Source organism: Typopeltis vanoorti, chromosome 1 (assembly GCF_054136105.1).
Source record: "Typopeltis vanoorti isolate ZY-2024b chromosome 1, IOZ_Tvanoo_1.0, whole genome shotgun sequence".
Lineage (NCBI taxonomy): Eukaryota > Metazoa > Arthropoda > Arachnida > Uropygi > Thelyphonidae > Typopeltis > Typopeltis vanoorti.
In genome coordinates, this window is record NC_143549.1 from 88,020,672 (window position 1) to 88,034,941 (window position 14,270).

Here is a 14,270-nt window from a genome sequence, read left to right on the forward strand (position 1 = left end):
AACTGGTGTTGGATCTTGAATGGAGAACTTTTAAAAGAAACTATTCATTCAAGATCTTACAAGTCTAAAAGTCTACAAGGAGAAAACTTACTTGAGCAGAAAGAAATTATATATATTAACTGTAAGTAAGGCTATAAATGCTTTAATGTAAAGTTATAAAATTAATCTTTTCTATCCAAAATCATGTAAAGAATTTAGTGCGAAAAATGTAGTTAAAAGAGAATATTCTGTGTAATGTGAGTGGCATGATAAGATGTAAACGAGTCCAAAGGTCGCGTGCGAACCGTCCAGTTGAACATGTGGCTTGAGGCAAAAGCATTTACAAGGAAAGCAATGCTCGTTCGCTTTTCCCGGAAGACACTAGGCGAGAAGATAAGTGCGGAAGAAAGTAACAGAGAGAGAGAGGGCGCCAAGGGTGCACAATAAAAGGGGTTTGCTCCCCTTTCTCAGGACTTTTTTTGCTGTGTTCCTGGTTCCTGATTTCTTGGATGTTGGGCCTCTCTCTCTCATCTCCTGATGGATTCTGGATCGCCCTTGGATGTTATGTGTTGGTATCCGTAGTTCCAGAGTCCTGGCTAGCTATCTCCTCAGAGCAGAATAGCTGACCGCGACCAAAGATCCGGCAATGCTGATGAGAACAAGCGGCAATGGTGCGAGATCAGAGCAGGCATATCGCCAGCCGTTCGGAAAGGCCAGATCATGTGACCGCCATAAGTGACCACGTGGGCGAAAGCCAAAGGAAGGATTCAAGCTGTATTAGACAAAGCTGTGAACAGAATGGACGAACCCAGTAACCTTGCCAAGAGATGATAATGTACAGAAATTTGTTGTATATTAGTTAAGAGGAAAGAAAATTGTAATGTAATGATCGAGTATGGACAGTATTAGAAAACTTTAAGTGATTATTTATCAGTGGCTAATTTCCATAAGACAAATTGTCTGGAATGATTATAGATGATTGTGAGAGACTAATATAGTAGATAGAATATTGATTAGAAGTATATAGTATGTATATTGTGTGTATTTAATATTTAATTTAAGAGAAGGATTTATTGCTCATGTATTAGAGTGCTTAATTGCTTGATGTAGATTGATTTAGCATGACATTAAACTAACTGAATGTGAGATATGTCTAGTTGTATGTGTCTTAAGATTCCAATAAATATATTTTGTCTCTTATATCCGAGTTTTGCCTATGATATGAATTAAAACTACCACTCACTCATTAATCTGAACCATAGCGGGGGGGGGGGGGGATTGAAAGAAAAGTATATTATGTTGTTATAGAGGTTACGACTGCAAACTAGAATTCACATAGCCGTAGTAGAGTGTTTAGTTAATGAGTTTAAGTACTAGATTTATTCCCCACTGTGCATCAAAATCTGGGAAGGTCTCCCTGAATAAGAGTCCCCTCTATCCTAAGATATTGGCTGGCGCAACATAAAAAAATAAATTTGTCAATATCTGAAAAGGAGATAGCCCCCAGATAGAAATTTAAAGGATTCATTCTAAATTAAGGAATAACCTTTAATGGTTAGGGTAAGCATGTGACTAATCTAGGAATCGGCCAGAGATATAGAATTTGCCTTCCTTATAGAGTGAGTACATAAGAAGTGATATAGATATTAAAGTCAGAAAATTCTTGGAAGAGTCTTGTAGTTATTGTAGAGAGGCAAATTTATAACGAAAGAAGATTATAAGAAAAAGCAACGACATAACACTGGCAACCATCATTCCTCTACTTTCTATTGCACTTACTAATACAAGAACAGCAAACCTACTTTTCTTCTTCCTCTTTTATTCCATCCACCTCACTCCTCTGCAATAGCCTATTGCAAGAGTTATTTCCAAAAACTACATCCTGCATCTCTTAAAAAAAAAGTCCTTAAACTTTTGAGTCTTTACTTACACATCCCTAGACATAACGCTGTTGTGCTTATAGGTCCTATGACCTCCCATGTGTATATGGGATTAATACATATACATAGAAAAGAAACACAACAGAATAGATGGCTCCTTCTCTTACAAGCTTCACCAAAAATGCAGGAGTACCATGGCTCTTTCCTATCATCATCTACACACACTTTCTCATTTACATAAATGACCTACTCTCTACATCAACAACATATAGAAAAGAGACCAAAAATATATATATATATATATATTTTTATATTACCTGTTTATGCATACTGCAATCTATTTGTAGAACAGGAATCTACAAAATTTGTGCTATAGCCAGAAAAATACAAATATGGTAATAATTTTTATCAAACATCACTTATTATAGAATTAAATCATCAATATGCAAATCCCATGGAGTAATGATATTAAAATTAAAATCATATTAATACTTTCAGAGTTATGGAACTCTGATGTTAAGCAGGAACTTAAGATTATAATCCCTACCCAATATATTACTAAAATAGCCTGGAATCTTAGCCTAAAACCAATCTTCACAGTATTGACAATAACTCGTGTTATTCACTACATTAACATGAGTCTCATAGCTAATTGTTATATCTCCAAAATTAAAAACAAAATAAATAAATAGAAAATGACAATCATCTTGCAACCTAATACCACTTTTCCTTAAAAAATAGGCCTCGGAAAAAATTCTAAATTCCTCACCATTCCACATATACAGAATGCATCTAACAGTATCATAAAAACTATCAAATATTGCCTGCAGACTTCTAAATGTTAGATAAGTGAATTTAATCACCCTAGGTGAGACCACTCCCCCTGCTTATTAGGAAGTCTGTGAGGTAGTAGCTTAGAGAGAAGATATCTTTATTAGTGTCTACAAAATTCCTTACCAATGCAAAGTAGCTTGCTGCATGTAATCAGGAAAATCTGTAGCAATAGCAAATACATAAGTGAAAATATGAAAATGAAGTCAGCAGCATTAAATACTTTACATAAAACATGTTGGAAGATTACAGGACTATGAGTGCAACCATAGCAGAACGACCATTTTCAAATCATTCATCCTCAGTTATTAAAAACATTTCTCTCATAAATATGATAATTTCATCCTCAACATTTTTAGCACAACTAAAGTGTAAACACTACAGATTTCTGAGCACTGTTACAAGGACACGTGAAAGGAAAGAAGAAAAAACTTATTAATATTGTGTATCCTATCCTGCATGCTAGAATTTAAATTGATATTTGTATACTGCACTTTTTTTTTTATAGTAATAATAATCTCATCTTTCAAATATTCCTTTTTTGTAAAATATTTAGAGCAGAACACAGTTATAATTGGCATAATTATAAAAATAATATAATGGAGAACTGTTGATTATAATAATTTGCCCTGAATCTCAAGTGCACATTTATGAATTTATAATTGAAGCCTAAAAGAAGGTTGCATAGTATTGTATAAGCATTCTGAAAACTGTATTCCAGGAAATGGTAGCAATTTTAAATGAAGTGAATTTTAAAAATGTATATGTGGTTTTTTGATTAAACTTATATATGTTTGTAAACTATAATTTGGCTGAAGATAAGTCTTTGTTTTTTCATAAGTCAGCAACAAACAAAAGTTTAAAAGTTAAACTTTTAAATTTTTCTCAATTGTTTTTTTCCTTTTGAATATAACATTATCAAATTATATATATATATATACACCCTCAAAGGGTATACAAAATAGTATACTAAGATTCCATGATTAAATGTACATTACTAAAATTTTACTCTGGATTAGTTTGTTCTTTGTCAAGATTCCAATATTGTTAGAGCATATATTCTGGCCTTTTTAACATACTTCTAATTGCATGAATCCACTTGGATCTTGGTCTTCCTCAGGGTCTTCTTTTCCTGCTATCGTGTAAAGGTTAACAAAACAGTGCATGAAACACTGTTTTGTTAACCTTTCATTTCTCATTCTGTTTTAGAGAACATAAAACCTTAGATTAGCTCTGCTCACTTAATTACTAACAGTGTCATTCCTTCCTGATACCATACTTTTTTTTCTCTAAATGGAGAGAAATAAGGAGAATGTAGGGAATATATAGAGAACTATAAGTTATTAAATATTGTAGAATTTGTTTTCCAAATAGGCTCAAGCAGAACATGCAGAAACTATATCAGAGCTTGAAAAGACGCGTAACATGCTACTTCTTCAACATAAACTTAACAAAGATTGTCAAGCAGAAATTGAAGTTGTCAGAGAAAAAGCCAATCAAACAGAAAAAGAATACCAAACTAGATTAGAAGAATATGCACAGTTACTTGATATTAGAGCTGCACGAATAAAGGTTAGTGGTGTCGATATTTTAGATTTAAGTTTTTATTTTTTAATTTAATTTAATTTTTTTTTTTTTTACTTATAATGTTATACCAAAACTCTGTACATATAATTTCTTTAAAATGTACTCTATTGATTGTTTTTTATGGCATTAACTTATTGAATAGGAAATAATAAATTTAGTTTAATCCTTTATCCAAGTGTGAGCAAACAAAGTTTGCACCTGAAAGTATCTTCAGGACTGGGGTAAGGTGGTACAACACTGGGTCAACTCATTGCAAAGTTGGAGGAAGCTAACATCACTCCTATCTCAGTATCCCCCATAATGCAAAACACATCTTTGCAGATATGTATAATGTTAAGCATTAAGGGAAGGGCTACTACCCAGACTAGTTTTGACCTTTATTGAGGTCTCTTTAGTGGGAGCCAGGCCCAAGTGGAGATACCAGGCAGAAGCATTAGCAAGGTCAGGTAGAAATGACCTTGCTAATGCTTCTGCCTGTTCTCCATTTCTATTCCTGTCAAGATGCCATTCCCATCCAACCATGTTTTACTTGTATTTTATGTTTTTGTATTTTCCCTTCAGTCTTATGGCTGGTGGGGAAGCAATATGCTACTATACCAGGCAGATGATTATGAAGCCAGATGGTTTCCAATTGCCTTCCTTGCCGTAAATATATTTTTGACTGCAGCTGTGTGTGTGTTCACGGGACCGGTTTGCCTATTTTGAGGGATAAAAAACTCAAGTTACTGGGAGAAAAAACCTCCGCTTCCGTATGAAACTGGTTAACTCACCTTTAGTTGAAAGAGACCAGATAAAGGTTCCTCATGTCTTGGATGGGAATCAAACCCAGGTCTTTCCAACCAAAGGGCTTCGTCTATACCAACTGAGCTATGGAGGCTCTCGTGTTTTACTTATTCCAACTATTTTCACGCACACAAACTAAATCATTGCAACAATTTCATCTCCCTTATTTCTGATACTCTTGCTATTTGTAAATAAATTTAATAATTTATTTATTGGGTTATAACTAGTCCTACTCATGCTGCTCTCCATCTGTGACTTCTCACCTTCTGTTCCATATACCCCCCCCCCCAGACCTCCCATGTATTCCTGGCAGTTCCATTCCTTTGCTGACCATCCAAATACATGAATTCATTACTGATTTCAGAATCCACTCTCTGACACCGTGGCCCCCTGCGTTTTCCTGTCTGACTTGCATTCTTTTTCTCACATTCTCTTCTTCATTCACAGCCACCTCGTTTTACCTGGTCCACTCACCTGCTCATTCACATCATCTTTTACTTCCACTAATACCTCATTTGCATCACTCATTACACTTCCTTCCAGCAGCAACCTTTCAACATTTCAAAACCATTTAGATGCTATCTCATCACTCTTATACAATTCCATTTGTCCCTCAAACCCATCCTGCACATTCGCAAACTGCACTTCTTTCTCTTTGCACATTTCTGCTAACATTTCATCCAAGATCTCTGCTCTCTCCACTGCAACTCATCATTGTTATACCTGGGCAATACACAAACTATCCTTCCTACCACACTGTGGTCTTTCACTCTTCTCACTAATCTCCTGATATCCTGTGCCCAACTAGATCATTTGTTTCGACCACAATCACTAACTTCTTTGCATGCTTACTTCTCATATCCAGTGCCTCAATTATCCTGTTTATTCTCCTTCCTGGAAAACATACCTTTCGCACCCTCTCATCCACCACACCTTTATTGATAGAATCTCCATATAGTACTATTCTTGAGTCATTTGCTACTGAGTGAGCCACTCTTGGGCTATAGCCTTTAGGTTGTTTCCTTTTGGGTGCCTCACATTGTCTTTCATTTTATTCTTTCACAGTCTTCCATTCATATTCACTATACATCTAATTTCATTATGTACCTGCCTCATTTCATTCTTCAATTTTTGCATTCTGATAGTTGTTCCTATTGTTGCTTCATCACTCAAACTTCCTTCTCTTTCCATAGTCAAGCAATTCTGTTTCTATGATTATGCCTGGTTCACCTTTTTTAATAATTTCAGGATTCACAATCACATTCTCCACATGTATATTTTCATTCTTGCTCTTTTGGCTATCATTCTTAGTCTTACACCCATTGCTACATTTCATCTTTTGTTTGGTATTATTTACTTCCACTTCCTGACTTTCATTCATATCACTGCAGTTCATTAACATATCACATTTTCTACAGACCCTCACTCTTATTTAATCTCTCAACAAATGCATCTGCTACGTTCACCTGCTCATACATATTACATTCCCTACAATGAACCATCTTGATAAATTCCATAACTACTCAACACACCCTATTCTTGTGCCATGCATCTGGATGAACTTGTTCTTACTGCCATTTTTGCCTCCATCAACCATTATTCTGAAAAAGTGCTTCAAAGCGATTAACTTCCAAAAGCAAATATGCCAGACTCAATCACAATTAAACCAGACTAAAATTATGCTAAAATTATATCACTGATAATTAATATCTAAATTTCTCCCCCCCCCCCGACTATATGTTGCTTTTGATGAGAAGGAGGTATATTTGGAACAGACTATGTAAGATAAATTGAAAGCCAAACGACTATTTTTCTGGCATCCTTAATAATAATTAAGGGGATAATACAAATCTCTTGTTGTTCAACTGCCAGTGAGCAAAACTCTAAGATCGAGAACTACGAATCTATGAGTTTCATATATACCGAAAAACTATCGGCGAATCCAAGTGCAAATGACCACTTGGTAGTACAACACCAAGGCAACTTGAAGCAAAGGTGGAGCAAGCTCCCTCACTATCCTTGATATTTCCTCATAATGTAAAACACAGCCCCTAGGGAATGTAATACCGTAATTACATTATGAGGAGAGGTCACTACCCAGACCGGTTTCAACCTGTTTTGAGGTCTCATCAGTGAGTAGGTAGACCTGGAAGATAACAAGGTTTAAGTGAAAAGAACTTACATACCTTTCAAGGATAGTGAGGGAGCTTGCTCCACCTTTGCTTCGAGTTGCCTTGGTGTTGTACTACCAAGTGGTCATTTGCACTTGGATTTGCCGATAGTTTTTCGGTATATATAAAACTCATAGATTTGTAGTTCTCGATCTTAGAGTTTTGCTTACTGGCAGTTAAACAACAAGGGATTTGTATCCCCTTAATTATTATTAAGGATGCCAGGAAAATAGCCGTTTGGCTTTCAATTTATGTTATAATATACAAACACACCTTTATGGCATTCGTATAGTAAAGGTATGTAAGTTCTTTTCACTTAAACCTTGTTATCTTCCAGGTCTACCTACTCACTGATGAGACCTCAAAAAAGGTTGAAACTGGTCTGGGTAGTGACCTCTCCTCATAATGTAATTACAGTATTACATCCCCTAGGGGGCTGTGTTTTTACATTATGAGAAAATATCAAGGACAGTGAGGGAGCTTGCTCCACCTTTGCTTCGAGTTGCCTTGGTGTTGTACTACCAAGTGGTCATTTACACTTGGATTCGCCAATAGTTTTTCGGTATATATGAAACTCATAGATTCGTAGTTCTCGATCTTAGAGTTTTGCTTACTGGCGTTGAACAACAGGGGATTTGTATCCCCTTAATTAAGACTATGTAAGATGTTGGGGATTCAGTTACTTACAGCAGAATAAATTATTTTTTTGCAATGCCCTCCTCTTCCCCTTCCAACCACCTGTCAACATTTGAAGAGAATTTTGATCTTTATAATTAATGAGTCAAAATATCATTAATGGAAAGGTAGAAAAAACCATGGTTTTAAAAATCAAGAAAATGACTTGAAATTATGTACAGTATTGTGTTGTTGAACTTCTGTCATTCAATCCAGTGATTTTATATTTAAAAAGAAGCATTCTATGGGATACAAAGTTTTTGTGAGGATGCCGACTACCTGCATTATGCAGAATTTATAAGGGAGAAATAAAATTCCATTTATTCTTATTGTGAGAGATTTTCCACACTCTTCCATCCTCTTGGTTCACTGTAGTCTTATGGTCAATTGCAGGAATGACTAGATAGAAATCTAAGTCAGAGAAGGCCAACTCAAGGCAATTAATTTAGAAAAGGTTAATCATCTGGGTGCCAGTCATCTTTGTATTGTAGTTTCATTGGTATTTTGGTTGTATGAGACTGGTAAAAAAAGAAAAAAAAGATGTAAAAAAACCTAGGCCTTTTTTCCCATTTCCTATTATCCATCTTTACTTTCTCCTATGTCTATCACTCTCTCTCTTGTACCCCTCTACTACTACTACTACCGCTGCTCTAAGCTTATGATAAACACTATTTTCACCTCACTAAAGGTTGAAACTTGTCTATCCTCTTAGTTCTTAGTAGTTGCCCTTCCCATAATGTTTTTGTATTATGGGATACTGAGACAACAGACTCCATATACAAATTGACTAGTCATGAAGATACTTCACTTGTAAACTTTGTTTGCTTAAGTTCATCATCATCATCAAATTCCTGCCATGTACCCTCAAGGGGTGTACAGGTGCTTAAGTTTGAAAACAAAAATATAATATACTTGTAATCAAATATAATATACTTTGTAACATAGTGGTAAAACTTTCTGCTTCTGAAGATGCCAATTTTGAAATCCAGTGAAATATAAGCCAGTTAATAAATATATATTTTTTATTATTATTTACTGTTTTGATGATGTAATGCTGTTGAAAAGTGCATATTATAGTAGGTTTTTAGAACCTCTTGTGGAATTAATTCATGCATGTGAAACTAATATATGAACTTGCTGTTGATCATGTTTTTTCTCCCCTGCCCCTTATTTAAATCTTAAAAGTGCTGAGTGAGCCACTCTTGGGCTATGGCCTTCAGGTTGTTTCACATTTTCTATTGAAAACATTAATAGTGGTTTTAATCACATTTTTGCAATATTGGGCTTGCTGGACTACATAGTAGAAATTGGCTGTCACAAACTACATAGACTGTCTCCTGGTGGAGGGACAAAATAATTAATCATTTATGTGAGTTATCTGTGTACAGAAAACTTTGTACATTACTTATATTAATAAAAAAAAAGTATTTTGAAAGGCAGACACAAAATTTCTGGCATGGAGATGTTGCTCACAAATTTAATATTGACAAAATATTAAATTTGTGAGCTAGTTTATATATATATATATATATATATACAATGAATGCTAGTTTATACACACACACACACACATGAAAATAAGCACCACTGCTATTTTATTTATTTATTTTTTTTTTGATATTATATTTTAGAAACTAGAAAAACAGTTAAATGATATCGCATATGGAACAAAACAGTATAAAGTTGGAGCACAAGTTGTAAGTTTTTCTAGTTATGTAAAAGCTATTTGCCTCAAATTATTATATGCTGTATAATATATTATATATTATATTATATATTTTATGCAATTTATTAACTTTAAAATGCATTAAATAATAAACATAAAATAAATAAAACAATAAATAAAATATAAACTATTAAATATGAAATACAAATAAGATATTAGAAAATGGGTGCTTAAGGGTCAAAGCTGTATAACTGAGAGGAGACCTCCACATAGCCTTTAAAGGAATGCGGAGAACCGACCAGGGCTTCTGACCTAATGTCCAATCCTCACCTTCTCGTGGTGCACCCTGTTGGGTATCTACTTTGATACTGAACGAACGAGGATGGGCTGGCAATTTGGGATTTAGCCGACCAAATTGTATTCTTATTGGTTAAACCAAAATAAAAAATGATGGTACAACATGACAAAATTTCATGTAGGCTGGGGCGTCGCCCGGTTAAACAAGGCCCCCGTTGTTTTCGCCAGGGAACCAGGGCAAACAGCGAAAAGTCAGCTACTGGAACAAATCTGAAAACAAACCCCAACTCAACATCACCAGAGTTAAAGATCGGTACTATCAACGTAAGAAGCCTGAATGGCAAAGAAATGGAGCTAGCTGAGGAATTAGATAAGTACCAGATCGACATAATAGGGGTGACTGAAACAAAAAAGACCAAAACTGGTGAGCTCTTTCTGAGCAATAAATACAAAATGTTATATTCAGGCAATGACAATCAAGGAAAAGAAGGAGTAGCCGTAGTATTCAACACAAAATACGAGGCTAATCTTCTTGAATGGCAGTCAGTCTCAAGTAGAGTAATGTGGGCAAATATGAGAATGGGGAACTGGACAATGAGACTTATTTGTGCCTATGGTCCCACAGAAGGTTCTACTAAGGTAGAAGTGGAGGAATTTTTTGAGGCTTTAGAAAAAGCAACTGACACAATGAAAAAGGAAAAGTTGGTCCTTGTTGGGGATCTAAATAGTAGAGTAGGAAACGATTGTGAGACATACAAAAATATTTTGGGAAAATTTGGAGAAAAGAGCAAAGCTAATAATAATGGCAAATATCTGTTGGATTTCTGCTCAGGACATGGACTCGTTATTACTAACACCATGTTCCAAAATAAAAATGTGCACAAATTCACATGGAGAGAAGAGGCTAGGAATAAGAAAAGTCTCGTTGACTATGTTATTGTTGATAGTGATGTTTTCTCCCTGGTGCAGGACACCAGAGTGTACAGAGGATTTGAAATTGGAAGTGATCACTATTTAGTCTTGAGCAGGATAAAATTGAATTTCATATTGAAAAGAATGACATGTAAGAAAGTTTTAAAGCAAATAAAAGTTGAGCAGCTCTCAGATGTGAACTGTAGACTAAAATACAGAAATATTATTGAAAAGAAAATGAAAGAGTTTGAGAACAGGAATCAAACCTTGGAGATTCAGTGGCAAACTCTGAAGGAAACATTGATTGATTCTGCCAGAGAGGCATGTGGTGAGGTTGTGTGCAAGGATAAAAAAATCAGAACTCCCTGGTGGACACAGGAAGTTAAAGAGGCAGTGAAGGAAAAGAAGAAAGCATATCAAAAGTTCCTGGCAAATAAGTCAGCTTTTACTCTTACAGAATACAGAGACAAAAGTAAGAAAGCTAAACAGTGTGTAAAACTAGCTAAACAAAAGTCATGGGAGGACTTTGGCAAGAATATAGAAAATAAATATCAAGAAGGTGGCAAAATATTCTGGAGGTTGTTGAAGAAGCTTAGGAATGGAGGAAAGAGTGCTGTAAAAGAAATTAGAGATGATAAAGGTGACATGAAAACAGGAGAAAAAGATATCCTTGAAGTAATTACTTTGAAAAACTGCTAAATGAAACAAGCAGTGATGACAGCACAGTGATAAAAAACACTGACCAGGCATGCAGTCAGGAATACATATCCATACTTGAAGTAGAAAAAGCCGTCAAAGGCTTGAAATGTGGAAAGGCAGCAGGAGTAGATGATATTCGACCAGAAATGCTGAAGTATGGTGGTATAAGAGTCTTACAGTGGCTGCACTGCATAGTTCAGAAAGCCTGGACAGAGGGACGAATTCCCGATGATTGGAGTAGAGCTCTCATAGTACCCATATATAAAAAGGGAAATAAAACTGAATGTGAGAATTACAGAGGTATTTCCCTACTGAGTGTTCCTGGCAAGATCTATGCAAGTATACTTGAGAAACGGTTGAGAAGAATTGTGGAAGAAAAGCTTGGTGAAGAACAAGCTGGATTCAGGCCAAATAGAGGCTGTCAGGATCAGATCTTCACTTTACGACAAATAGTCGAGAAAGCATGGGAATATAACAAAGATCTGTATTTAAGTTTTGTCGATTTGGAAAAGGCATATGACAAGCTGCCAAGAGAGAAGCTATTCAATACGCTGCAGTTATATGGTGTCAATGGGGCATTATATCAAGCAATACGTAGTCTTTATTTGAGTTGTGAGTCAGCAGTTAGAATTGAAGGAAGTACAGGAAGATGGTTTAATGTTAAATCTGGTGTGAGACAAGGATGTACATTATCCCCTCTGTTATTCATTATCTATATGGATCACATTATGAAGGAATGTGGTATTAAACCTGATATCAAAATTGGAGATGTTAATGTCAGCTCTTTGCTTTATGCGGATGATGTTATACTTCTAAATAAATCCGCTACAAATCTGCAAGATTCTCTGACTAAATTGAATAGCTGTTGTAATAGATATGGTATGAAGGTCAGCAATAAAAAGACAAAGACAATGAAAATAGGCAGAATCATTGAAAATGTCAACTGTGTTGTGAATGGAGAACCTGTGGAACAAGTAAAACATTTCAGCTACTTAGGCACAATTTTTACTGAAGATGGTAAACTAAATATAGAAATAGACAACAGAATCAGCAAAGCTGGTATCGTGGGAAGTCAATTGAATAAATTCATATGGAATAAGAAAGAAATTAGTCGGAACACTAAATTAGCTGTATACAAGACTGTGTTCAAACCAATTTTAACTTATGGATCTGAGAGCTGGGTCAGAAGTAAAACACTTGACCAAAGACTAGAGACCACAGATATGAGAGTCCTGAGAAAGATTAGAGGCGTGAATAGATGGCATCAATGGCAATATCATATTAAAAACGAGGATATTAGGAAAGAACTTGACATTGTCAGCATCCAGGAATGCGTTAGCAGAGCTAATCTCAGATGGTATGGTCACTTAAATAGAATGGGAGAGGAAAGATTAGCAAAACAAGTGTTCTCTGCCAAGTTGGCAGGAAAACGACCCAGAGGAAGGCCAAGATATAGGTGGATTGATACAGTACAAAGTGCCTTAGACGATAGAAATATAAGATCTGATAATGTTGGAGTCTTGACAAGTAACAGACTGATTTGGAGGAAAATTGTAGATAGGAAGTTAGTAATGATGTAGTTTTTTCATGTAGTACTGTCATATCCTGTACACCCCTTGAGGGTACATGGCAGGAATTTGATGATGATGATGATGAAAATGGGTAGATGTCTGTAATTTAAATGAAGAAATATAGAGAGAAATGAAAAGAGCATTTATATAGGATGGACAGATGTTGACTACCAGATGAAGCAGATAGAAGAAGGGAAGGAAAGACCAATTAAAAGATGGAATAACCATTATATTTGGAACAAGAAAAATGCCCTAATAAAGTTGAACCTCGTTCAACATCATACCCGGTTTATGTCTTTTCGTTTAGTGTCAATGCTTCCATTGGCCTGTATGCATTTGTTCATCATCTGCTCCATTTACCATCATGCATCGCTCATGAGATACTCATGTAAGGCTTCCCAGCACTAATCCTTCTCCTCACCTCTCCTGTCCATCACTTCAAGCTTGGCATGTACAAGACCAAGATAAATAAAGATTTTTTATTGTTATTATTTGTTTATTATATAATGTGTGTGTGTGTGTGTAATACATATTAATTAATATACAAAAAAAACAAACATTAGTTATGGACTTAAAAAATATTTACAAAGCCTTAAATTACTAGCTTTGGAGGCAGTACATTTTTACTTTTGGGTCTTAGAAACAGATTACCTACAACCACATTGAACATGTAATTCATTTGGTGCCTCTTTCAGTTAGTATCACTTTTCCCAGAATGAATTAGTGATGTTAAATGACGGTCAACCGTATTTGATCAGAAGAAGAAGAATTTATTGTCATTATCATCATCTTACCATCACCAAATTCCTCTTATGTACTCTCAAGGGGTCAGGATACTACGATAAGACTACATGAAAAGTTTATATTATTACTATCTTCCTATGATACATTTTCTTCCATATTAGTCTGTTATCTGTCAGTATTGTCAGATCTTAGTTTAGATGTTCTAATGCACTCATCAGTCCACCTAGATCTTGATCTTTCTCTGGGTCTTTTTCCTGCCATTCTGTCATCACATGCCTGCTTTGCTAATCTTCCCGCTCCCATTCTGTTTAAGTGACAATACCACTTCAGATTATCTCTATTCACATATTCCTGAATGCTAACAATATTGAGTTCCTTCCTAATATCTTCATTTTTAATATTATTCTGCCAATGATTCCATCTCTCCCCTCTTTTTTTCTGAGAACTCTCATATCTGTGGTCCCGTATAATTAAG

At 35.3% G+C, this 14,270-nt stretch overlaps 1 protein-coding gene across 5 annotated transcripts in view; it reads left to right on the forward strand.

The window, feature by feature from the left end:
- The window catches only part of LOC150110185 (protein fantom-like), a 588,918-nt gene that overhangs the window by 240,595 nt on the left and 334,053 nt on the right, over positions 1–14,270 (forward strand). For all 5 annotated transcript variants that reach the window (XR_016548253.1, XR_016548255.1, XR_016548256.1 and 2 more), the window contains exons 17-18: positions 4,065–4,262; positions 9,538–9,603. Coding sequence is in view for 2 of the 5 variants with exons in the window: in XM_090391966.1 (XP_090248092.1) it covers positions 4,065–4,262; positions 9,538–9,603 (264 nt within the window). In the remaining 3 variants the exon portion in view is untranslated. The remainder of the gene's footprint in view (positions 1–4,064; positions 4,263–9,537; positions 9,604–14,270) is intronic.